Genomic DNA, 25059 nt, shown 5'->3' on the forward strand with positions numbered 1-25059 from the left:
ATGATTATTGGGTTCGATATTATGATTGTGATTGGTGATGGACGACCCGGGTACGCATCGCTTACTGTGAACGGTTGCAATTGTTTTGAAGGATTTTTTTAATTAAACACAATTTTTAATAAATGTACGCAATTCAATGCACGGGTAAGATGCGTAGATGTTAGATAGGTAGCTATAATAATATAATATAATAACGTTTTATTTGTCAAAGAAATGACGTACCTGTGTGTTGTCGTAACGTAATGATATTATCTATTTTCTGAACGAGTCGTTTGGCTTCGAGAAATAAATATTTCGCGAGTTACCTAACACCGGAAACGCGTATCGTGCACTTTTTTTCCCCTACTTAGGATTACACCGCGGGTAAAATTACGTCCAAATCGTTTTGTAATCGTTACACGCGTGTTTATCATTAACTGTTTGCAAAGTATGTATAATAGTACCTATACTGGCAGACGAAAAAATTACTAATCAAAATATTAGAAAATAAAGATTATAAATTATCGTCGATCATCGAATTTTTATATTCCTATATAGTAGGTATGACAGTTTTTGGCGTTATTAACATTAATAAACCAATGGACACAAAAAAAAAAAAATAAATATTGTTACAACGATTACGAACAAAACGACAAGTGGCGAATAATAATAATAATAATAATAATAATAATAATAATAACAATAAAGTAGACTGTTTAAAAAGTATTGTTCGTTTACACGATTATATTTCAAAAGTACATCCGTCAATTGAATTTATAGTTGTTCAAAAAATATTGATATATATATATATATATATTGTTATCATATTGATACCAACACATGAAAGTATATAATAATAGTTCAGCATACATTCTAATTAAAATAATATGTACTAATTTATATAGCTTACAATATATTATGTACATTTGTATTCGGTATATGTATTAACATTAACATCGATACGTGAATGTATACAGTTAAACAAAGTGATTCTCCGAACATGCTCACCTCTAATTTTTCATTTAATAATGATTTTATTAAAATTCTAATTGTTGGAGTTTTTAAGATATTTTTAGATTCTTAGTTTTATTTCATACTATTTAAGGAGTTTTCTGAGGCAACACTAATTTATTTTTTTGTAAATGCCTACCTGTTTTCTGTTAATTATTAAGTAGATAAGATATTTGAAAACGTTGATGTATTCATGGTACCTTAATATCTTTAAAAATAAATCATGTTAATAATTTAATAAAATATAAGGCTAAGGTTATGATAATTTAAATATAATACAGTGTCTAATTAGTAGAAATCAAAATTAAATTTAAATTTAAATATACAATTTTCTCAATATAATAAGTACTAAATTTAATTACTTTGTATGTAAAAAATGACCATGGTAACAATTTGTGATAAGCTGTTATGAGCAAGTTACCAATTAAGTAATAGAAACAATATGTATTTGAAGAGATTGATAAATAAATTGATTTATGGTTGTACGTTTAACTATTTAAAAAAAAATATATTTATTTTATGGCCACATTGTACAAAAACTTGACAAGATAGTCATGGATTTGTTATTAACCAAAACTTTGAATAATATAGGTGTTAAGTCTATGCATATTTAAAACTGTTGAAGTTTGATAAATCTAAGTTGATGTTTATAATTTAAGTTTATATAGTTTTTCAAACAATAGTTTCTAGGATGGTAAAAAGTTAAACTTATTGCTTTATAGTTCTAATGTTATAATTAACATATTATATTTTAGAAGTTTAATTTTGGAATTTACCCCTAATACATATTATATATTTTACGTCGAAATTGTTTTAAGATGTTATTATGCATACATTTGAAACAATTTTCACTACTTAAATACATTTTTAAATCTTAAAATAAACTACAATAATTGTTATTCATAATATGCAGATAGATATACTGTTAACGTAACTATTCACTAAAACGTAACTCTTTAATTATCAAAAATAAAGATACAGGGTTAAAATGAGTAAAGTTTAAAATACAAATATAGAATCAGTCGAAAGTAATTTATTTATTTTAGATGTTTGATACTTTAAACAAATCGTTTATACACTTGTGAATCAGAGGACATATCAGAACGCATATATATATATATATATATATATTTATGCAACGATCGTCTTCACAATTATGAATTTCAGATCGGGTGCGTGCTTCAATACTTAACATAATATTGTTATTAAATCGTTATCCCTTGAATGATTTCCAAACGTAATTATATTATAAATGCTCTCAATAATATTAATTTAAGTTTTTTTTAACACTTATCAGTACTTTTAATTATTAATGGAAAAACAAATTTAAATACAAAATATTCCCTCAAAATTTAAAAAACAATTTGAAGTATGATATACGTTTAAAAATAGATCATCTGTAATAAAAAAATGTTAATATTTTTCTAACTTAAGGAATCCATTTTGTGTCATACTAATTTAAGTTTGTTAAATTCACAATGGGCGTTACGCATATTGGTATGAAATTTGCGGTTGAGTTTGTAATTTAATGATCGGGTATAAACATACATTGCAGTTTATTAAATAATCTGGTCCATACAATTTTATAGTCTAAGAAAACTAGAAATTATCATTACATCATTAAATTATTATCAATATAAACATGAAAGAAAAAAATACCTAATTAAAAAACAACCAGTTTTTTTTTATTAAATATTTTTTTGTAAAATTTTTATATTATAATATCTGACAATTGCGTTATATTGCTAATTATTACAAATAACCTATATTCTTCTAAGACCAAACATAGTCGTACTACTTGAGTTTTTAAAAACTTTGAATGTTTTACGATGATTGTAAGAAGAAGTTTGTGTATCAAATCTTAAGTTATTAGTTAATACAAATAAATGTATAAGAAAATGTATTATAAAAACAGTAAGTAAATATATTATGATATAACACAATAATAGAAATATTTTAAATTTGTTATCCATTGTTCTATTTGTCTATAATCAATTATTAATTAATTAAAATTTGTTAAAAATGACTAATTTTAGACTCAAAAACAATACCCTCTATAGATCAATACTGCGAATTTATGTCGAATTGCTCATTACTTCATACGTACAATATGCTTTCATATGAATGTCCAATGTGGATCACCGAATTACAAACTCAAATAAAAATCTATACAATATATTAAATTCATTATTCAAAATAACTCTAAGAACTACAGCTGATTGATACGTAACAAGCGTCACCATTCATTAAAATTTGTATTAAATAAAAATTCAAAAAAATGTTACTTAAGGCTATACTTAAATAAAGAAGAGGTTCCACTATAAAATCGGGATAAATCGAAATATAGAAAATAAAAATCTTGCCTCTCTGAAAATGTTTAACTGCTTCCTTTATTCTCAACTTAATCTTGTACTCTTACATTCATGACATTGATTTATTTTTTGGATTTTAAAATTTATTTATCAAACATAAGTTGTAAAAATAGAATTATAATATGTTAAAGCGATTAAATAAATAAATAATGAAAACAAATGTAATAATAATATCTTTTGTGTAGTTAAAAAAAAAAAATATTTAGATCATATTACTTATATAGAATCATGTAGTCTATATTATTAGTGTTTATAACTAAACAACAATACTATACAAATAACATATAGGTACGTGTCCATGTGTATAAATATATTATAAATCATTATAAAAATTATATTTTTCATAATTTCGGATTTTAATATGAATGAATGCGTATAGCTGAATATTCAAAGAAAAATTGCTTATAGCCGGCGTTCTGAATAAATGTTAGTATAATAGGTATAATACAATAATAATAATATATAAGTAAAGAATAACAATAATATAATTTATAATATGTAATATTTTGATCGCAACAATGATTCGTTTAATTTTTGATTTTCTCACGCGTTTGTATACAATTCAAGCACGTTACATCTACACACATACTCGTATAATATATTAATATTATTATTAATAGGTATTATAACTATGCGTAAATCTCTCTACAATGTACATTCCATAAAAAGTCTTCCATTGGAGATGAGAGTCTTTTTCGTCGGTAATAAGGGATTTTTAAAAGCCAGAAAAAAAAATGATTCACATGTAAAAAATTAGATTTGTAGCAAATTTTATAAGTATCTTATATGTTTTTCAATGATAATTATAGTTATAAATATTTACAGCGTATATTACATATTATATCTTATAAAAACTTCTATTTTGTTGGTGCTTGTGATATTATAAATATACATTTCTTTATTATATTACATGTAAAGGTGGGTATTAACTAGTTCAAAAATTAGAACTAAATTAAAATGTAAATCCTTTACCAAATTTTTTAGCTTTACTAATTACTTAATTTATTAATTAACTCGACAACTTAACTAGTTAGATATCTAATCAACTATTACAACTTTACTATTTCCAGTTAATTTGAGGTCAGCTTTCATTGTCATAATACAAGTGATCGAAGTAGTCCTGCACGTAGCCAAATTTTTAATTTGGTTTGTCACTAGTCGGAGTGGTACAGTGGTTAAGATATGGCAACTGGTCGAGACTTAGAAGCAGAAACTGGCTACAAAGCACACTGTTAACATATTCCAAAGGCGCAGCGTCAATAGGGTGCAAATTTATAGTGGTAACAGGCTGCGGAGGTGATGAGACTGCAGATAGATTAAAGAGAAATTTAGGAGCTTGTAAGAATAGAACGGGGTTTGTAGAGGGCCTAAAAGAGACAATCTTTTTCGTAGCACGTTTTTAGTTATTGGTGGTGAGGAATTTCGGTGTTTCAATTTGTCCGCAGCGAAGCGAGCTGCCGCCAAGATGATTTTATGACTCATCGATTCGTTAAACATACAAACAGTTGTACCATTGACGAAGAAAAATCGATTACATGAATTTCCATTTCACCAGTCACCTGTTAACGGGTAATCTTTAAAACTGTTAAATATTTTGACTCTCGTCACTCAGATCAATTTTGTTGTATCTGTTGGCAGCTGACAATCAAGTTTGGTTTCTAGCATTCTCAGTTTCGTTAATATTTCGTCGTTTTTATCGTTTAGGAAACGGCATAGCATAGATTAAGCTTTTGCCGAACATCAACACTGCTCTGTGATAGATATTACATGCTGGACCCAAGGCAAGATATTATTATAAATAATAATGTAATTAATATTTTATAGTTTGTAAAATTTGTCTAAGTATATACTAGATCCAATATTATATATATTTAATGTTTTAATAAAACCATTTTTAATGACTATTATTCTTTATACCTTATAAATTATAATACATATATAAATGTTATTTTAATGACTTAAAATTACACGTTCAAAACAATGATTTAGATAAGAAAATTGTAATTAAAAAAAAAAAAAAAAAATCGTATTTTGTTTACAACTAATATGAATATATATTGCATGCATTTCTTTGTAGTTAATCAATTATTTTTATTTATATAACCTCATTTTTGCCGATATACTTTTTATTTTTAGGTTTATTACTATTGGTTCCTTAGTTAATATTGTTTAAACCTGTTTAACAGGTAAACTAGATAAAATTGAAAGTACCATAGTTATTAAGAATTAAAAACACCGTTTTAAATTTCAACATATAAACTTGTAAGACATGGTACACGATTTGATCAAGGTCAATATTATAATGTTTTTTAAGACGTATACATAGTACATACGTATTTAAATCCCACTGTTTATAATACGATTCATCTCGTAATACAGCAAAATAAAAATGAAAGTCACTGAATCTACTCATGACATGATACATAGTGGAAAATGACATTTGAAGTTTGAAAGTGTCGTATTTTTATAAAATACATTTTAATATTAGATTAAGATGCTCTATGAGTATTTAATTACAAAATGCATCGTTACCATTACCATCGCATTAATATCAAAGCATATACTTAAATATATTATATGTTTAAGGTTAATGGAACGCATGAAAACTGTTTAATATATCTCATGTATTGTAGTATTAAATGAAATTTATACAAAAATGAAAACATATTGATATCGATATGTTATAAAATATGAAATATAATATATAAAAAAAATTAATATTTTAAAATAGAAAAGTTACAATTTATAATTTCGTAGAAACGAATGGGTCGTTTATTCATTTAAAATATCTCATGTATTTTAATATTAAAAGAATTTTATAGAAAAAATGAAAATGTACAGGTATATGATACTGATATATCATGTACAATATATACTAAAAAAAAGTTTTAAAATAAAAAAATTACAATTTACTATAAATTCTTAGAAAAGAATGGTTCTTAAATAAACATGTGTGTCTACTTCCTATATATAGTGGATTGTTACCAAACACACGGAAGTAAGATAGATCGAGAGCATGAAAACAATTTTAGGAGGAAATATGATGTTCATATAATACAATAATACAATACGAATACGCGAGTTTACTTTATAATATAACGGTGATGTAGAAAATAAATTTGAAACGCTGTTGTTATACATGTGTAAATAATCTCATTAGAGCGAATTCGAATTAATTAATTAATATTATGAGCGATATTGTAGGATATACGAAAAAACCGCTCTTTTTTTAATTTACTTATATGTTTAAAGATTTGTATTAGCTTAATGAATTAATAATGAGAAGAACCTTTTACATTATGATGAATAATTTAAATTTTACATTTTTTACTTTAAAACGTTTTACCAATTGAATTTAAATCAAATAAATTATCCGTAATAAATACGCAAATAATATATAGTATCTGTATAAAAAAGGTACTCTAGTAAGTAATAAAGTAGTGCTGAGTTTAGAAGAAAAACGACATTTCCAAAATATTGAATTAAATTAACCTAATTATCAATGTTAAAAATTATTCATCATTCTTTCCAATTATAATTTTAATTTAATTTTAAATTTTCTGATAAATTTTGTACATAATAAAATATTCATTAACTCAATATAATAAAAATTAATTATATTTAAGATATTTTATATGATGCTTTATCATATTCTTCAGAATAAATGTAATTCATATTAAAAAAGTATATTATTAACTATAGCTTATAATTTATAACTTAAAAAAATTCCTACTCATCGTATTATACGGTATTATGGTGAAAATAAAGCAAATATTATGTATTATGAATAATTATGATTCTATACAAACTTTAAATTATTTCCATGATGCAAATTTTCGAACAGAAACTTTAAAAAAAATATAAATTAATTTATTTTATAAATTGTAAAAAATAAAATTAATTTCATGGTATTTTGTTTATTTAAAATTTAAAAATTTTACAAATTATTTATTTTATTTTCATTAGATTATTTGAGTGTATTATACTTAATTAATAACTATAATTTTTGAATAAAATTTGCTACGAAAAATTGTTAAATTAAAATATATTTAAAATAGTTAAATACAGATCTGAATATTTTTTATTTTTTAAATTTTTTTAGAATAATCATGATATTGTTTTTATTGCATCTATTTTTGTCTCTAAAAATGAGAAACATATAAACAAAATTTAATATCTAAAATAACTATAATATCGATAGCCGGCGGAATCGATATTAAAGCGGTGGAATCGATAAAACCCCATTTTGTTTTGCTTTATAAAATTTTAAGCAAAACACTAGCAACTGTTCTAAAATTTTTTGAAAACCTACTACAGTGTTATAATTACGGGGTTTTATCGATTCCGCCGTTTTAATATCAATTTCTCCGGCTATCGATATTAAAATAAGTGTAAATGTAAGCATTTTACATTTTGCTGTTATTAAAGTAAATAATTTACAAATATTCAGTGGATTGATAGCCAACGGAATCAATAAGTAAAAAAAGTTTGGTGGAGTCGATAATTAATGGAATCAATATGTAAAAAAATTTAGCGGAGTTGTCATGCGGTGCAATCGGTAGATTTCTTACAGATATACATCCAATTAAATATCGAAATAATAGTCAACGAAAAACAATTAAATTGAAATCGTTATGTATTTTTAAATGTGACCCTACAGTAAACAAGCATTATACGTTGTCGCCAATTCAATATTATTTTTTGTCTACTGTATTATTAACATATTTTGTGCTATTCTGAAAAATCATTGTATTATTGTTTGTATTTCAAACTGACTATATCTCGACAGTTATTTTTTGCGATCTCTTTCCAGTTCGTCTTTCGTATAGTGAACGTCGTAATGTAGTGATGCGTGATCCGTGGGTCGTGACTCATAAAGTAGGGGATAGGATTTTATTAGAGGTCAGAAAAATCAAGATTAAATATATTTTGTGTTGGGCATAAAGGGTATAATAATACGTGTTGTGGTAAAAATAGGTATACATAACTTATTACTCAGTTAGTCTAAAATAATATATGATATATCACGCACACATGTACATAATAATTAGTCTTCAAAGTTCTTTCCGATAACTTATCGAATAATACGTACTGAAATCTAATATAAAAAAGCCGTAAAGATTACTAGCTAATAAAATTATACGCTAAAAATCGACATGTAAAGAATACATTGAAGTGTATTGATTCGTATATAAGTTCAAAATCGAGTGTTCGAGGAGAGTACATGTTCGGCGTTGACGTAGGTAATCCTGCAAATGAATGGTTGACTATAACTCTCATTTTAAATATATAACATACGTATGTATCATGTATACAAGGTATATAGGTATGGACCAATAAAATAATTGGTCTCCATTGTCATGTGAGCTCGAGTTGGAGACAATACTGAGTTCTAATCTAATTAAGTTGATACAAAGAAAAAAAATATGATAAGCGCTACATAATAATCAAGTGATTATTAATATATAAATATTAAATATGTCAAAAATGATATAACAAATAATTTTTAAAATTAAGAATCACGATGAACCTTTGTCCATATTTCTAGAGATAAATATTTATAGATCTATCGATGGCTGAGGCGACAACGGTGTATAACTTTATACATCTATAGAATAACAATAAAGTGTTTTTTCAACGGGTGTATTTGGTGCGGCTCAATTACACGATAACCTAGGTTCGCATTGCTGAAGGCACGTGATTTCGGTGACGAACAAGCATGTTCAAATATCGTACTGCAACGTTGATAGTTATCTAACCACAATCAAAATTTGTAATAATCGTAACAATGTGAAACAGGACGCACGGCTGGTCATAAAACGACGAACGGATACAAATCATGTTGATGCCTATGAGAGTATAATAAATGATAATGTCACAGCATCGTAACACACGCTAGCTGCCACGAGTAGTGCCAGTGATCTCTGCTCAATTATTTATACGATGCCATGAAGATCACCGGCCCTACCCATCGTTCTTATTACTGGGTCACGAGTGATCACCACTTGATCAACGTTTATTTTAAATGGAAAATAAAATTAGTAAGCCAATTATGAATTTAGTTTTTTTATTTAAAAGTTTAGAACATAAATTACAGAAACATATCTATTAAACGTATCAGATTTGTTTCATTTAAATTAAATTATTTTCACTCAACTTTATCGCTTTAATACATTTTAATATTTTAATATACCTGTTAAATATTTACTTAATTAGTATAATTATTTAATACATTTATTATTTTACTATTCATAAAAAATATTAAATACCAAATAAAAAATAACAAATCTATTTATTGACAGTATTACTTAAAAAATATATTTATGGTTTTTAGTTTATAGTTATCAAAATAAATAACCATGTGTACTTCTCTGCATAGGCGTCTCCAGACATTTTTCTAGGGGGTGGGGAATTAATTTAAAAAATAAATGAACATTTTTCTATAAATTTTATTTATAGTACATTATTATGTTTTGTCATTATTACAATTAGGTATTATTATTATTTATTATACGTTTTATTTATAGAACATCATTATGTTTCGGAATTATTACATTAAATTATTACAATTATAGGTAAACAATTTAAAATTCTAGGGGGGGGGGGAGCAAGAATCCCCTCTTATTGCTGGAGATTAGGAGTAGCTATGCTGCTCTATTAATATAAAATAAATAAATACATGGATTACATAGGTATATAAAATATATTGTGTATAAATAAAAAAAATGTTCTTACAAAATATTTTAAAGTTAAAACCAATTAAAATTTATGTGGAGTAGGTATTAAAAAAAATTCCATACAAATAAATGGGTTTTCTTCACACTCAAAACAAAATGTAAAAACCTATGACACAAAGTTTTTAACCTCTTTGAATAAACAACCTCCTTTTCTTGCTTTTACATAGTAATTAACACATTTCCTAAGTTTTCTGTTTCTTTGATCAATTACTTTTGAAGTTTCCAGTTGGTGTTTTTACTGTATGATTTGTGGGTTAGTAATTAAATTAAGAAGTTTTTAGTTAATGTCACTTTGAACTCTTCTATTGAAATATTATTGGAGTTATGAATTTTCCAAATCATATCAGTATTTACAATCGATGTCCCTATAGTAATATTTTATATGCAACTTTAATATGAAGGCAGATTGATTTTTTAACTAGTGTAGAATAACTTGATAATTGATTGTATTAATCTATGTCCCCTTTATCATTATTATAGGTAGTAAAATATGACTTCTGCTTTTAAATTTTTCTGTTTTTATTTTTTTTTCAGCTTTACAATATTTAAATTATGACATGTATTTAAGCTGTTTACATTTTGTTTATCTTTCTACTTCATGAATACCAAACCATTTTTATTTTATTTTTCATTAATTTTGCCTTTTTTATTTTAGCCTTCACTACTTCTAACGGTAAATCTTTTTGGTTTATTTTCATCGTTCCAACTAGATGAATTTCACGTTCTAATAATCACTCTGTTAAGGACACAGAAGTATAACAATTGTATGTTACTAAAGTTTTATAACATTAAAGGATAAAGAATTGTGTATGATGAGAAGTGAGAACATACTCGTATTATCAAAATGCGCAAGTTAAGTTTGCAATTTAGTACACATTAGCTCCTATCAAATGTGTGCAGTAATCCAAGAATACCAGAAGTACCATGAATCTCTACAGAAGTGAAATTTATCACATAAAATAGGTATTTGGCATAAATTATCTCTAAAATATTATTCAAAATATAGAGATCATTAAAAATTGTAGAGGCTTTTTTAAAGTTGAGCTAAAATAGTTAATCTCGTTTTTTATATACTTGTAAATATGATCTCACCCTATTGTTTATGCAAAATAATATCTTATTCGTATTATAATATTCGAGTTTTGTTAGTTCTGGTGATCATATTATTACGAAATGGTACATGAGGTTTATTATCCGAGAGAATTACCCATGATATACTTACGCCGTATAGCAGTGTTTGGAAAATCAATGTCAATACCCCAAACACAGAAATATACACTTAATTTGCCTATACAAAACGCCTTGGAAAGCGAGTTCGGTTAAATATTGATAAACATTTATACCCGTACGTGGTTGTAGTAAGTAATTATTTTATTTTTATAAACACTTATTGTATAACAAACGGCAAGCAATTTGTATTCACAGAGTGTCCTGCTCTTTCATGGCCTGATATAGGTACCTTGATACATATTGTACAAAATGCATACCATTGCGTTCCGTACTATTACGAAATGTTGGAATACTGAACCTAAATCGACTTTATGTCTGCAGAGTAAAAACTTAACAACGAAAATAATATATTCAATGTCCAATAGGTACTATAGATAGCTATTAAAATTATAATAAAAATATAATATATTTTAGTGTGTAAGTCACTAATATAGGTAGGCTCTAGAAAACAAATCGTGTGAAGACTACATAATATCTTATTACCGTCGCTGCCATCGCAACGTGTACGAAGTGAGTTTCGCTAATATCATAAAATTCCGCAAGAGTATGTTATGATCACGGTAAAAGGCTATCACATGGGCTTCGTGAAATGTCATGTGTCGGTTTTAATTTAATAAAAGTGTTTTAGACGATATGCATTATGTAACACATTTTTTTTTTTCATGATAGACTGACCTTTGATATTAAGAGTATTCAATATTGTATGTAAAATAGTTCAATAATATAGGTTGTTTTTTCTATATGTGTAAGTGTGGATCATACAAATGTGTGCACAATAAATAACCATTAGTTAATATTATCGTGTGTTAAATAAAGAGCGGAGTGCTCGCATATGTTAATACCGCACTACAGTACTATACAAATATTAATTAATTATTATTATATGTTTAGACTGTTTAGTCAAAAGTATCAATCTTTTAAATGCAGTTATGAAATTTAATATATTTATTAGATAACATTTTTGAGTATATATTTGATATTTTGATATAATTTACTTGAATATAACTTTTAAATTTTTAAGCTATTAATTTTTTTAAATCATATTATTAAAACTCTTGATGTTTAAAATTTAAAAATCTAAATTCAAAGGATTCAATTAAAAAAAAAAGGTGGAAAAGTTGCTTTGAAGTAAACTTTACGAATTACGATTAATTTAAATATGTTTTTAGAAATTGTGTCCGATTACTAGGATAGTCTGTGCAGTTGTACTAATATAGGTTTATTTTGATAAAAAATTGAATTAATTTAATTCTCTTAAACACTAAATTGTGTTAGAGTATAAATATGTATAGTATGAGTCAAAGGAAACGTGGGTTATTTTACCTCGCCTTATACAGTGTTGGCCAAACCAACCAGTATTGACTACATGGGGATCTCCAGATATTTTTCTAGAGGGGAGGGGGTAAAAATGAATTTAAAAAATAAAAAAAGAGTACATTATTATGTTTTGTTATTATTACTATTAATTAATATTGTTATAGATTTTATGTTTAGAAAATTATTATGTTTTGTGATTATTACATTAAATTATTATAATTAGGTAACAAATTTAAAATTCTAGAGAGGGACGAGTGTCTCGTTCCCCCCCCCCTATCTGTGGACACTCACAGTTGATTAGTTATTAATTATAGATGTTAAATATAAATACTTTTGAATCATAACATTATCATGATAAAGAAACGACATTTTTAAAAAAAAATTAGTTTTGTATTTTAAGGAGATAAATTTCAAAAAAATCTACGTTCTACGTTGTACTGAAAAATTGTAAGTCATCGTACAGTGTTCTTGTTATTAAAAAAAAAAAAAAAAAAAATAAAAAATATATAAAAAAAATAAAATCACCTGTGTAGAACTCATTAAAATTTGTTGTTCACTTAAGAATTGAACTGCAAACATCAGTTAAAAATCTAAATATATATATGTAGTATAACTAATTAAAAAAAAAAAAAAAATGAAATAGCTTATTTTGAGAAGATAATATTAACTGCAGGACATATTGGACTCCAGCAGCTTGTGAAAAAGTGTTCTCATTTTTTGTAGTATAATAACGAGTTTGAAAACGTCTAATTTTATAATATACATATATTGTATTTATTAATTAAAATAATTAGACGTCCAAGTCATATTTATGATATTGTAATTAAAATCTATATTTTATCGTTTCATGTGGGGTTTTTACTTCACCATCGTGTTTTAGTTTTGAGTATAGTGTAGTATCTAAGTATATGTTACAATCATGTCAGATGATTTATTTTCGAACAGATAAAATTGACGTCAAGTGCTTATCAATATTTTATTTGCATCCAAGTTAATATATTAGATATTAAAACTTATTAATAATTAATAAAAGTAGTTCCTTTTATTTTTGCAAGTTATAGATAGAATATAGGTTGGTTATAAACGAATATATTATGTTTTAAAATTGTTTGTATTTTTTTTTTAGAAGTATAGTGAAAAGAGCAGATTATTTTAATTTTTCCATGATGGTGGTGCGGGGGTTGATTTCCAAACTTATATATTTGTCATGATGTATATTTATCAATATAACACTTATATTATGCATGAATGATTTCAACAATTTTATGAAGTATTAAAAGAATGTCCATAAAAACTACTTTTATATAATCGTAATAGGTATGTAAAAAGTAAAAAAAAAAACACTGCGTGAATGTTATTTTTGGGGTCAAGAGCATTATTGTTGGTCCACGCGCACCGGTTATACAATCATAGTGTTCATTAAAATATTATTATATTATAAATTAGTGATCGTTTTGTCGTAAGTGCATTATATACCTTATCGTACCATAACGCAATTATTATACACATACTAATAATATAACCTATAATATTATACGAGTCACATTATATATTTAGTCGGCGTTTTTGTGAATAAAGCGTAATAATATAGAAAAATAGTATGAGTTACACCATTGACACAAATTTGGCAGCTAGTCAATTGCCCGATGGTTTTCTTTCTGGTACTTCTGACTTCCTATGCACGCTGTTCAACCGGCCTAAGAAGGTGAATATTTACAATTATGCACAAATTATTAATCAAATATTTGGGTAAGTTATTGATAACTAAAAAATAATTCGAGGTAATAATTCAATTGATTGAACATAACATCGTTATTAGTTTAAGTTAATAGTTCATAAATAATAAACTTAACTCTGAAAGTTTAAATTTAATTTAAAAAAAATATTGGATTACCAGAATTTAAAAAAAAAAATTCACTCAATTTTTAATTAATAAGTAGTTAACATAACGAGTACTTTTAAATACTATAATTTATAAATAATATTATTTTGTCAAGAAATATAACACAATTTATGGTATTATTACTATTATTATATAATATTATACTATTTTTTATTTAAAATCATGTTTTCAGTATAAAACTATTAAAACCAAAAATTACAATTTTAACTTGACAAGTAATATTTACATAAATTAATCAAAAAATTATTTATTATTATATATTAATAGCCAATTAAAAATGAAAATGATTTCTTTAGCATATCACTGATAAAATAATTATATAGTTACTTAAACATATTCAGCTATATATTATATTGGTTAATTTTATTTTCTACAATATTAATAACTTTGTAGAAAATATAATTGTATTTATGTCATATATATATATATATATATATTGCTAAGATTTATCTAGTTTTTACGTTGTTCGCTTGTATTCGCAGACTGTTCGCGGTATTAATTTTTTTGATTAATCTGTTATTAAAAAATTTAAATTTGTATAATATTAATTGTATTGTTTATGTATTTTATTGTATACAAGTTATTTAATTGTTTTTTAAAAATTTGAATGTGTTTGAAACATTTAAAATGATACTCTGAAATTAAAAATTATAATTTCAAACATTATACCAGAAATTAACCAAATCAAGGCTATTAGTTTGATATAAAGAAGGTGACAACTTCACCTTTCCGTATATAGTGTAGTGTTGATAAGGTATAAATTTTATAATTAAAAAAAAATACTTATGAAGGCTATTATTAAAAATGCATGATATTTTTTTTAAGAGATGCAAAATACATACCTATTACCTAATACTTATATATTACGATTACTTATAATAAGTTATTTTAAATGATCAAATTTTCATTGGACTAATGAACTGTGTACCATTTTCTTTTATATAGGTATATATATTATAATTTTTGATTGGCTATCGTGGTTATGTGACAGTCATAAGAAAATGATAATTATATTATTGAAGAAGTAATTTGTATACTTTTATAAACGTTTTTGGCGCATAATATAATATTATTATTCTCTCCTACAACCTGTCCCTTCTACCATCGTCAACTTTCACCGTCATGTCCATATATTATAGTTATTGTCACCGAAAACAATAATTATTTTCTACTATATTATATTGTCAATGAATTCGATTGATTATTAATTTTTTTTTTTTTTTGTTTTACGTAATCTACCGATCTGTATTCGAAGCAACGCAGCCGATAGGTAGGTATAACAATAGTATATACCTAACAATATATTATTAATGTATTTATTATGTATGCAACGCGTGATTAGGAAACGTACGAGAAATCTCGCCCTGTTTATATTGTATAATATTATACATTATAATATATTATTTCATGAGTAGATAATATATTATCATAGGTATATACATTTTAAATAGACTGTATAATAACTTAATAAGTGACATTATAAAAATGATTGATAAGCGTTAAAAACTTAAGACTTGTGGCTATTAGTATACATAGAAGAGTTGGAAATTAAATGTAGAAAGATTGGTTAAGTTAATATATTATGAACTTAGTATAGAAAAAAAAATTAAAACAAAAATTGCTTAAAAAGTGGATTGCAGTTTGAAACCATGTATTAAATGTATAAAACAAATCAGTGTTTTTTTTTTCCATAGTACCATTAGTTTCATTTGGTGCCAGTAGAGCACCAAACATGAACATTCAATTAATGAAAAATGTTCTTTTTATGTATAGTGATTTTTATTGACTTAAGGAACTATATTTTTGTCGCTAAAGTTTTGCGATTTTAAAAATAAAACTTTTTTATCGCATTAAATAATGTAATATTATTTTGTATTGGTTTTGTACTGCAGGTTATCATGGGTCAACTTCGATCTGGACAGGAGTTTGATTTTTCCGGATCAAGTGATCCTTGTATCGTGATGAAATTGACCAGAGGGTCGCTGCGGCCAGACATGCCAATCGACGAAGAGGTAATCGAACAATACGTGGCGACAATCAGTGAATATCTGCAAAACGCGCTTGGCGTTCACAAGTCCAGGTAACTTACGCCTGCATATGAAACGAAGGTGATAAAAATATAATCTATAGTAATATAACGAGTGTCTGATCTAGATATATAATATAATATACTCGGCAATCCACTGGATTAAATAACATATCTCCTTTCACCAATTTTATTTAGAAAATTAATAATAATGTACACGTCTTATTTTTGGGTCGCAATTAAAAAATAAATACTTTGATTAACAAAGTTTTTAGGAATAAACTATTATGACTTTAAGATTATTATTATCTATTAGTAATATTTTCAACAAATACGTTGTCAACTGATCGATATGCACGTTGAGAGCAGTTATTTTTTATAGGGTATTAAAATATAAAATTATTTGTTATTAATTTATAACTGACATTTATAAGGCTCTAAATGCAGTGGTAATGTATATACAATATTAAGAATTAAAAATATAATATTTAATTTAAGTAATGTATAAAAATAAAAATACATTTTATTTATAGGTCACGGACTCACTAATTTAAAATACGACCTTTTGAATTAAAAAAGTACATAATTTTATTTAGAGAACAAGGGAGGTGAAGTTTTGATGCTGAAAACTGGGATTTTAAATTTAATTTTCTCTGAAAATATAGGACGATAATTTTGCCTTTTATTAGCTTAGAAACTAATAAAAGTTCAAATATAAACTTATTTCCTGTAAACTGTATAAAACATAATATTTTAAAATGTTCTCAAAGAATTGATCTCAAATTTCTAACTTAGAAGCTATCGTTTTTGAAAATCGTTTCCGTAAACGCTCACATTTTTTAATTAGATTAACTAGCGTAAGATTTTATATAACGCAACCAAAATCAAGTACTAACTTAATGAAAGAGGTATTTAAATATCATTACGTACTTTATATCAGAAAAAATGTATAGCTATATATCATATTAAATAATTACAAGATATAGTAAACAAATAAGAGCAATATTATTGAATAAATATAAGGTATTAGGTACCTAATCTAAAACGATCACATACATTTATAATTTCACAATTTCTTTAGATAACGTTTAAAGTCTTCGAAGAGACTAGTTTGTGTATTTATAAGTGGGAAACATGCGTGATTTCAATGATTTACTTTAATTGCATTTACATTGAACTTTTATATGAATTAGTATAGACGATTTTAACTAATGGCTATGTGACATTTTAAATTTTCAAGTTGTTTTATAAGTTGTTTAATATTTTGTAAGTAACTGACACTAGTACAGTGTAAAAAAATTAATCCAGCTTAGTAGTATTCGTTTTCAAACGCAGACGTTATGGTATCGACAAACATATAGATTGAATAAATTATAGTATTATTTAAATAACTGAACTGCAGTATTTAAGAAAGAATCTGCACTTGATAAGAAACATAATTATTCAGCTTATATACAATCCTGTTAATTCAAAACAGATTCATGATCCAGAAGGAAATAGTGGTATTATAAGTTATATAACTTGAGTTTAATTATATACTATAATATAATAATATATAGCAGCGTGCGTGAATCTGTCAATCAGTCACAATTACGTATTTTATATTCACTTACGGCACATAGTGTTAAAATAATATTGATGGAATGCTGGATAAGAATATTTTCAAAATTACGTATCAATAAGGTAGGAAGCAGAATAATATTATAAGTGTTTGTAAAGTTGTAAGGTTTTTCGATTTTCGGTAAAATTATTTTTACTATGATTTTCTAAACAGAATAGTAGATTATATTAGATTTAATAGAGCTTTGTAAATTATTATTAGTTCTCTCATTATTTTTTTTTTTTTTTTTATCGTCTATGAAGAAATAATTATTCGAATTTTGATCGTAAAATTTGAAGTGCATATCGTCTTATTTTAATAGTATACGATAATATTATAATATTATATTATCAAAATGCTATCGAAAAATAAATTAAAAATGATTTATTAGGACTTATACAAAATTATAGGAACATAAAAAAAGTTTTATTATTATAGTATCTACGTACATTATACAGTTTGTTCCATAAGTACTGTATTGCTAAACAACATCATTGTGAGATCACGACACGTCAGTAATCAGTATACATATAAATTTTTTTTTTTCGTTAGCAATACACTTACGAATATAATTTCAATTTTCGGGCATATATTCCTTAAATATTGTGGTTGAAAATCGGTACCAAGATGTATTGATTAGTCACAGTTATTAAATTAGGGTAATATGGGACTTATGATAAATATAAGTATTGTAAAATTTGTTAATTATAGTACATTTATACTTAACCGACACATAGATAAAATTGAGTTTTACATACATAATAGTATTATGTTAATATTTAATCGTGTTTTAAATATTTTGTGGTGAGCGTTCTCAGTACAATGAAACCTTTGACTCGAATATAAAATATGTTTGTTTAGGGTTATTTCCAATACCTTATAGATGACGCCCATAAAGCCAATAATATAAGATCTATACGATCCATGTACAACACAATATTGTTGCGTATTATAAAATAAATAGGTTTCAAAATATGTATTTGAAATTATCAAATCATTAAGTGCATATTAAATAAATATTTAACGAGTATGATGGTAAATATTTAACTTAATATAATGATAGTACTGATAACAGTGATAATTGTAATGTCATATAATATTACTGTTACACTATTTACTGAATACTATATCATTACATAAATGATTAAGAGTTAACACAACTATATGTATAAGTTTTATTTCTTATTTCGATTTATCGCTATTCGCTCTCGTAATGATTTTTCAATATTCTCTGACGCGTTGGTACCTCTAACTATGTATATTATTAACTTAAGCACTTGTCACAACGTCCGACTATCTGTTATAATATAACACGTCATAATGCACGATTATAGTTCTCACCTTCACACCTCCGCTGTAAGTGATTTATCAAAACCATTACCTATATTAATTGATCGTGTTTGCCGATCCATTATACCACTAACGTTCGTTTACTAAATAATACGGTCAGTGGTAACACTATGTGATGTAAGCAATGTCTATTATGACATATATATTTAAAAATGTGATTCGTCCAACGATATTTGCGCACATGACATTATAAAACATTGATGGACAAGCGTTTTTAAAAGTTGTCCACAAGAGATAGTTATCACAGTTTTTATAACTGTTTGAGTAGAATATTATCTACGCACGATTATACCGGGAACATTGTATTATTTAACGCATTAATGTTTTGTAAACAGTTTTGCTACAACTGCTTGTTATTTATAACATTCGCTGAAACATGTTTTAGGATGCAAAAATGTCAACATTATTTAATGATGTTGATGCTCATACATACAGCTGAGTACTTATCATATTACCATAATTACAACTCCATAAAAAAAAAATAGCTACACTTTGATATTGAAAAAAATGTATTATTATGTAAATTGCACAGACTCTTGCTATTAATTATTGCTTATATGATTATTATAACTTTCATAAAGTTTCTGTTGAATGGATGGTATAGAGACGATTTGATTTCACTAATTATGTTCATTTATTTTTTTGTTTCTGTAGAATCATGATTTTTTACTATGAACATGATATGGCGTTGATTGGCAACAACGGAAAAACTTTGAAACGTATTTGGTCCGAAATCGGCAAGTTTCCGTCGGATTAAAATGCAAACGCCCGTGGCTTTCGCCTGCAGTTTTAGTATTTATTATTATATATAATATAAACACCAATATAAATTATTAACACCAATATATTGTACCGAGTTTTTCATATTTTATTCGATCTATTTGGTACAAAATTACAGACCTATAGACATTATAATAATAATAATAATAATAATAATAATAATAATAATAATAATATTTATGTAAATATATATATTTTTATAAACACATACAGACACGTATGATGTATGCTCATATAATATATAAATATATATATACTTGATGTGCATTTAACTTTGAATACAACACAGATAAATAAAATTGTTCTTAAATTCAAATTATTAATTAAGCACCGCTCGTTAGATCCTTTAGAAACAAACAAAGTGGTACACACTAAACGGCCGTAGTGTATTGTTATATAATATTATGTAATTAGGATGTGTGTTATCAACAGATGCAAAATATGATATTTTAATAATATGACAATAACTAAGGCTCGCGAAAGATATTCTCCGTAATTTAAATGGAATATATATATATATACATATATATTATATATTGTACATATATTATGATAATATATATGTATCTATTGTATTTATTTTACACATAAAATAGGAAGAGACGTATATTATTTACACGTTTAGTATTTATTATTAATTATATATTAAATATATATATATATGTATATATGTATATATATATTATAAAAAAAAAAAATGTAAATAGGAATTTGGACAAAAATCGGGGACCCTGAATTACCAAGCTTATATAAAATAGACAGTCAATAGACAAATGTGGTTTTTAGAAAAAAGAATATTAAATTAACTTAAAAATGGTGATGAAGGGGCAGGGAGGGTATTAAAATTTGTACAAATATTTGGCGAAAAATTGACTAGTCGTTTAAATTATAAAATGAATATATACTAATAATTATTATATTCATTAAATGTACACACACACATATATATATATATATATATGTATATTATACACATTTATAAATACAAAGAAAGGTAACATTACATTTGCAAGTATACCTAAATAGTAAATAATAAATAAAATACTATCGGATGAGAAATGCAAGTGAATTGACAAATGGAATATGCAAATATAATAAACATTTTTGAATCTATTAGAATACAACGGAAAATGTATGAACCCAACCGGAAAAGTAACGTATATAGATTATGGTAAGTAGGCAAAAGAAAATCACAGTCTTGATCGAAAGTTAGAGACATTTTAGCGCATGTCGTTTAATACAGACAATAGTAAACAAAAATGTTAAAATATGTAAAAATTATGATGATGAAAAAATAGTTTTAAGTCATGTTATAGATTTTTATTTAGACTTGGTACAATTATAAACATAAGATATTTTACCAATGATTCATAGTTTATACAAGAAAATTCTTAAAATTGAATGAAATCCCATTTTCTAAGTTACAATTTGATTATAGATTTTTGATTTCAGATTTTTTTAAGTACTAATAGTAGTACACCAAACTATACATTTAAATATGATCGAAATATGCTTGGAAATGGTAAAAATCTAAATTAGAGTGTTGTATATATATATATTTTTTATAGTAACTTGAATAATACAGGTAAAAAAAAAAAATACATATATATGTATAAAAAAAATTATCAAAGCCAAAATTCCATTGCTTATATTATGATCAGAAAATCCATGTTATTAATTAATCATACGATATTTTAATCAGGTTAGGTTCATTTTCAGGGATATACATTTGTTTATATTACTTAAAATTATATGTCCGAAAGATATTAGATTAATAATATAACTATTAATTATGATAATAGTTAATTGTTTATATTCTTATGGATAACATAATTTTTTTTTTTTTTTATTAAACAGCTATAACATCAATAAATATTAAAATAATGACTAAACAAGAACGATAATTATTTGAAAAATCAAACGAAGAACAACTACGAAAACGGTATTCAATAATAATAAAAACAAACAAACAAACGAGCAAATTCTCTCTCCGAACAACACAAGCTAAAATTAATTAATAATTAATAATACGTACCTAAATGTATAACAACAAAATTACATCAAATTATTAATAATAATAAAGTTTTTTTTTTTATTCGCGTTTTATATATTTTATTATAACTATATGTAAATGAGATTTAAGGAATTTGCAGTTAATTAATTTTTTTTTCATTTTCATTTATTATTATCATTAATCATTATCTTTTTTTTAAACTTGGTTTTTTTTTTTTTTTACATAGACAGAAAAAAGCGGTTTAGATAGATTCCATACACGCACACGCATACACACAGATACACGGACACACCGTGTAATTCTTGGGGATAAGGGGCGCTGTGATTTTTTGATTTTTTTTTCCAAGACGAGGACCAGGTGAGTCGCTAATTGTTTTGCTCATTGTTTGGTCCTCCACCAGGAGTTGACTTTTTCGCCCAATTTGCGACACCAGCCGACTAGTTTGCGTCACATCGCGGCCACCGAATCTTCATCACCTTCCTCAAGCGTCACGTGGAACCTGATGTTCGGGTCCTGATCACTAGCAGAGGGCTTCGATTCATCATCGTCACCACTCTCGCGGTCTTCGGATTCTTCAGCAGGTGGACTGGGCGGAATCATACCTGTAGCACGTAAAACCTTAGAATAATTTACATACTTTATTACCATATACGAACGTTTCCCACAATTGTCGTGACAATGAAAACGAAGACAACGACGACGTGTATCATTAAGAGGGAAACATACCGCAAACACATTTATATGAAACAATAATATTTAATTATATACTCACTCTGGTACCAGTCTCTGTTTTCTTCGAGGGTATCGAGTATTTCTTGGGCATCGGGATGCACTAAGTCAGCCCACGTTTCCCACAGAGGGTGTACGATGTAATCAATAAATCCGACCTGCGTGCAAAAAACGAAACAATAGTTTAATGGTACGGTCGACATCATCGTTGTTAAAGTTTCGTGTACGTTCAGTTGCTATTATACCTGTGATTTTTCGATCGTAGCACTGTGCCTGTCGCACATAGGACTGATGTCTAGGTTTTGTTCTCGCTCTTTGTCACCCTGCTGGAAAAATTCTTCCATCAACAGATCGACCCATCGTTTATATAGTTCCAACGGTTTGGTGGGGTTACTTAAGTCTGCGCAATGTACCAAGTTTTGCAAGACCTGTTCAAAAAACGTATACATACATATATTGTAATATGTTTTGATATCTCGACTGTGTACTGCATTTTAACATTAATATTTATATAAATATAAATTATTTTATAGTATTATTATGTTTTGTATCGTAAGCGTCAATGCAGTGGTATGGTTTACTTGTATTCTATCGGTGTAATTGTCCAACAGCAATACGCCAGAACCAGCAACTTTTTTTGTTTCCACCATAGTTTTTAGGTCAGCCAACAAACTCATATGTTTTGACATGTCAGTGGAAAGTACCTTTATGCGTATAAAAAATAGTTCGAAAAATGTCATTAATAAAGATAACAATTATTATTATACCCGTACTATGAGAAACAATAACTAGACAGTCTTACCATATCGATAACCATTTTTCTCAAAGTCTGCCTTTGTTTTTTATTGATATTCTGGAATATATCACATCCGTCATTTTGTAAAAGTTTGAAAGCAACTGCTAAATGATGGTTTTCCAGCACGGACTCGTCATTATACATCAGAGCTAATTCAGAACCTATGTAAAAAAAACAAAAACGAAAAATGTCATTATAATGTATTATGTATTACATTTTTCAAGTGCTATTTACTTGAGTTGATGAGAAACTGATTGGTCAGTCCGGGATGGTCTACATCGTGTATGGCGGCCGCGAAAAGGGCAGCGGTGATTTCCAGTGGAGTAAAAACACTCTGAAAAAAAAAAAAAACAAATGATCATTTATTGTACAATTTAATAGTTTCATAGCACCATCATGCGACGTATCAAGTTCTAATTTCGCCTTAATGATATAATTTAATATGAACTTATAGGTGTGAGAGGTTTTTGCGATTCTGCTCACCTCCAATGCCGGGGAGTTCAGCAAAACGTTGGTGGACTGAACGACATCCGCCGCATGAGTGCTGTTGTGGAAAGGATTGTCTTTGGCGTAATGATCCTCTAGAGTCATCATGAACGCAACGAATGTTTTTGCCGGAATCATGAACGTTTTCAATAGCTCTCGGTTCTGAGAAAGATAAAAATAAATAGCCGCCATTAGTCCGAACCATTCAGTTAACAACGTGGCGAACGAGCGATGAGACTACAACTGTGTTGCAAGTATCCCAGCTGTAGTCTCCTCCTTGCCACCTTTACTGTCATTATTATTAGTGTTGCTGTTGTTGTGGTTACCTGGAACACGGTATAAGCTATAGCCGTCAGCGGCCGGTTGTTGGTCAGGTCGGCTATCCGGAATATATCGATACCCCATTTGTCTATTTCAGCCAAATTCTGAAAGAGAGACCACAAAGGGTTGTCGTAATTATCGATACATTGTATTTACAATGGTTTATACATTGTATATACCAATATTCAACGAGAATATAGATGTATTTATTGGTATAATAGTAAGCGTACACGGTAAGGTGGTCATATTGATAAATGTATCTTATTAGTGGCGGAAGCTAACTAATTGTTTCACCGAAAACAACATTATATAATAAAACGATCGATACTAATACAACGTTGAATCGAGTTTAATACAATTACAATAATTATATTATTATGGCATGTAGTAGGTATATTTTACTATTTG

General features: G+C 26.3%; 2 protein-coding genes across 2 annotated transcripts in view; one reads left to right on the forward strand and one right to left on the reverse strand.

The window, feature by feature from the left end:
• The first annotated feature begins 14072 nt into the window (after positions 1-14072).
• LOC112600948 (macrophage migration inhibitory factor-like) lies at positions 14073-20370 on the forward strand. The gene is made up of 3 exons (XM_025348308.1): positions 14073-14351; positions 16442-16629; positions 20180-20370. The coding sequence occupies exons 1-3, from the start codon at positions 14247-14249 to the stop codon at positions 20280-20282; spliced, it is 396 nt and encodes a 131-aa protein (XP_025204093.1). The 5' UTR covers positions 14073-14246; the 3' UTR covers positions 20283-20370.
• A 2138-nt stretch (positions 20371-22508) lies between these two features.
• The window catches only part of LOC112600982 (cAMP-specific 3',5'-cyclic phosphodiesterase-like), a 79310-nt gene continuing 76759 nt past the window's right edge, over positions 22509-25059 (reverse strand). Inside the window, exons 7-14 of the mRNA XM_025348356.1 lie at positions 24657-24755; positions 24328-24492; positions 24079-24178; positions 23851-24005; positions 23630-23752; positions 23294-23476; positions 23092-23206; positions 22509-22921 (exon numbers count right to left, since the gene is read on the reverse strand). Of these exons, the coding sequence (XP_025204141.1) occupies positions 22767-22921; positions 23092-23206; positions 23294-23476; positions 23630-23752; positions 23851-24005; positions 24079-24178; positions 24328-24492; positions 24657-24755 (1095 nt within the window). The 3' untranslated portion in view covers positions 22509-22766. The remainder of the gene's footprint in view (positions 22922-23091; positions 23207-23293; positions 23477-23629; positions 23753-23850; positions 24006-24078; positions 24179-24327; positions 24493-24656; positions 24756-25059) is intronic.

Source organism: Melanaphis sacchari, unplaced genomic scaffold (genome assembly GCF_002803265.2).
Source record: "Melanaphis sacchari strain LSU unplaced genomic scaffold, SCAv2.0 Contig73_pilon_pilon, whole genome shotgun sequence".
Classification (NCBI taxonomy): Eukaryota; Metazoa; Arthropoda; class Insecta; order Hemiptera; family Aphididae; genus Melanaphis; species Melanaphis sacchari.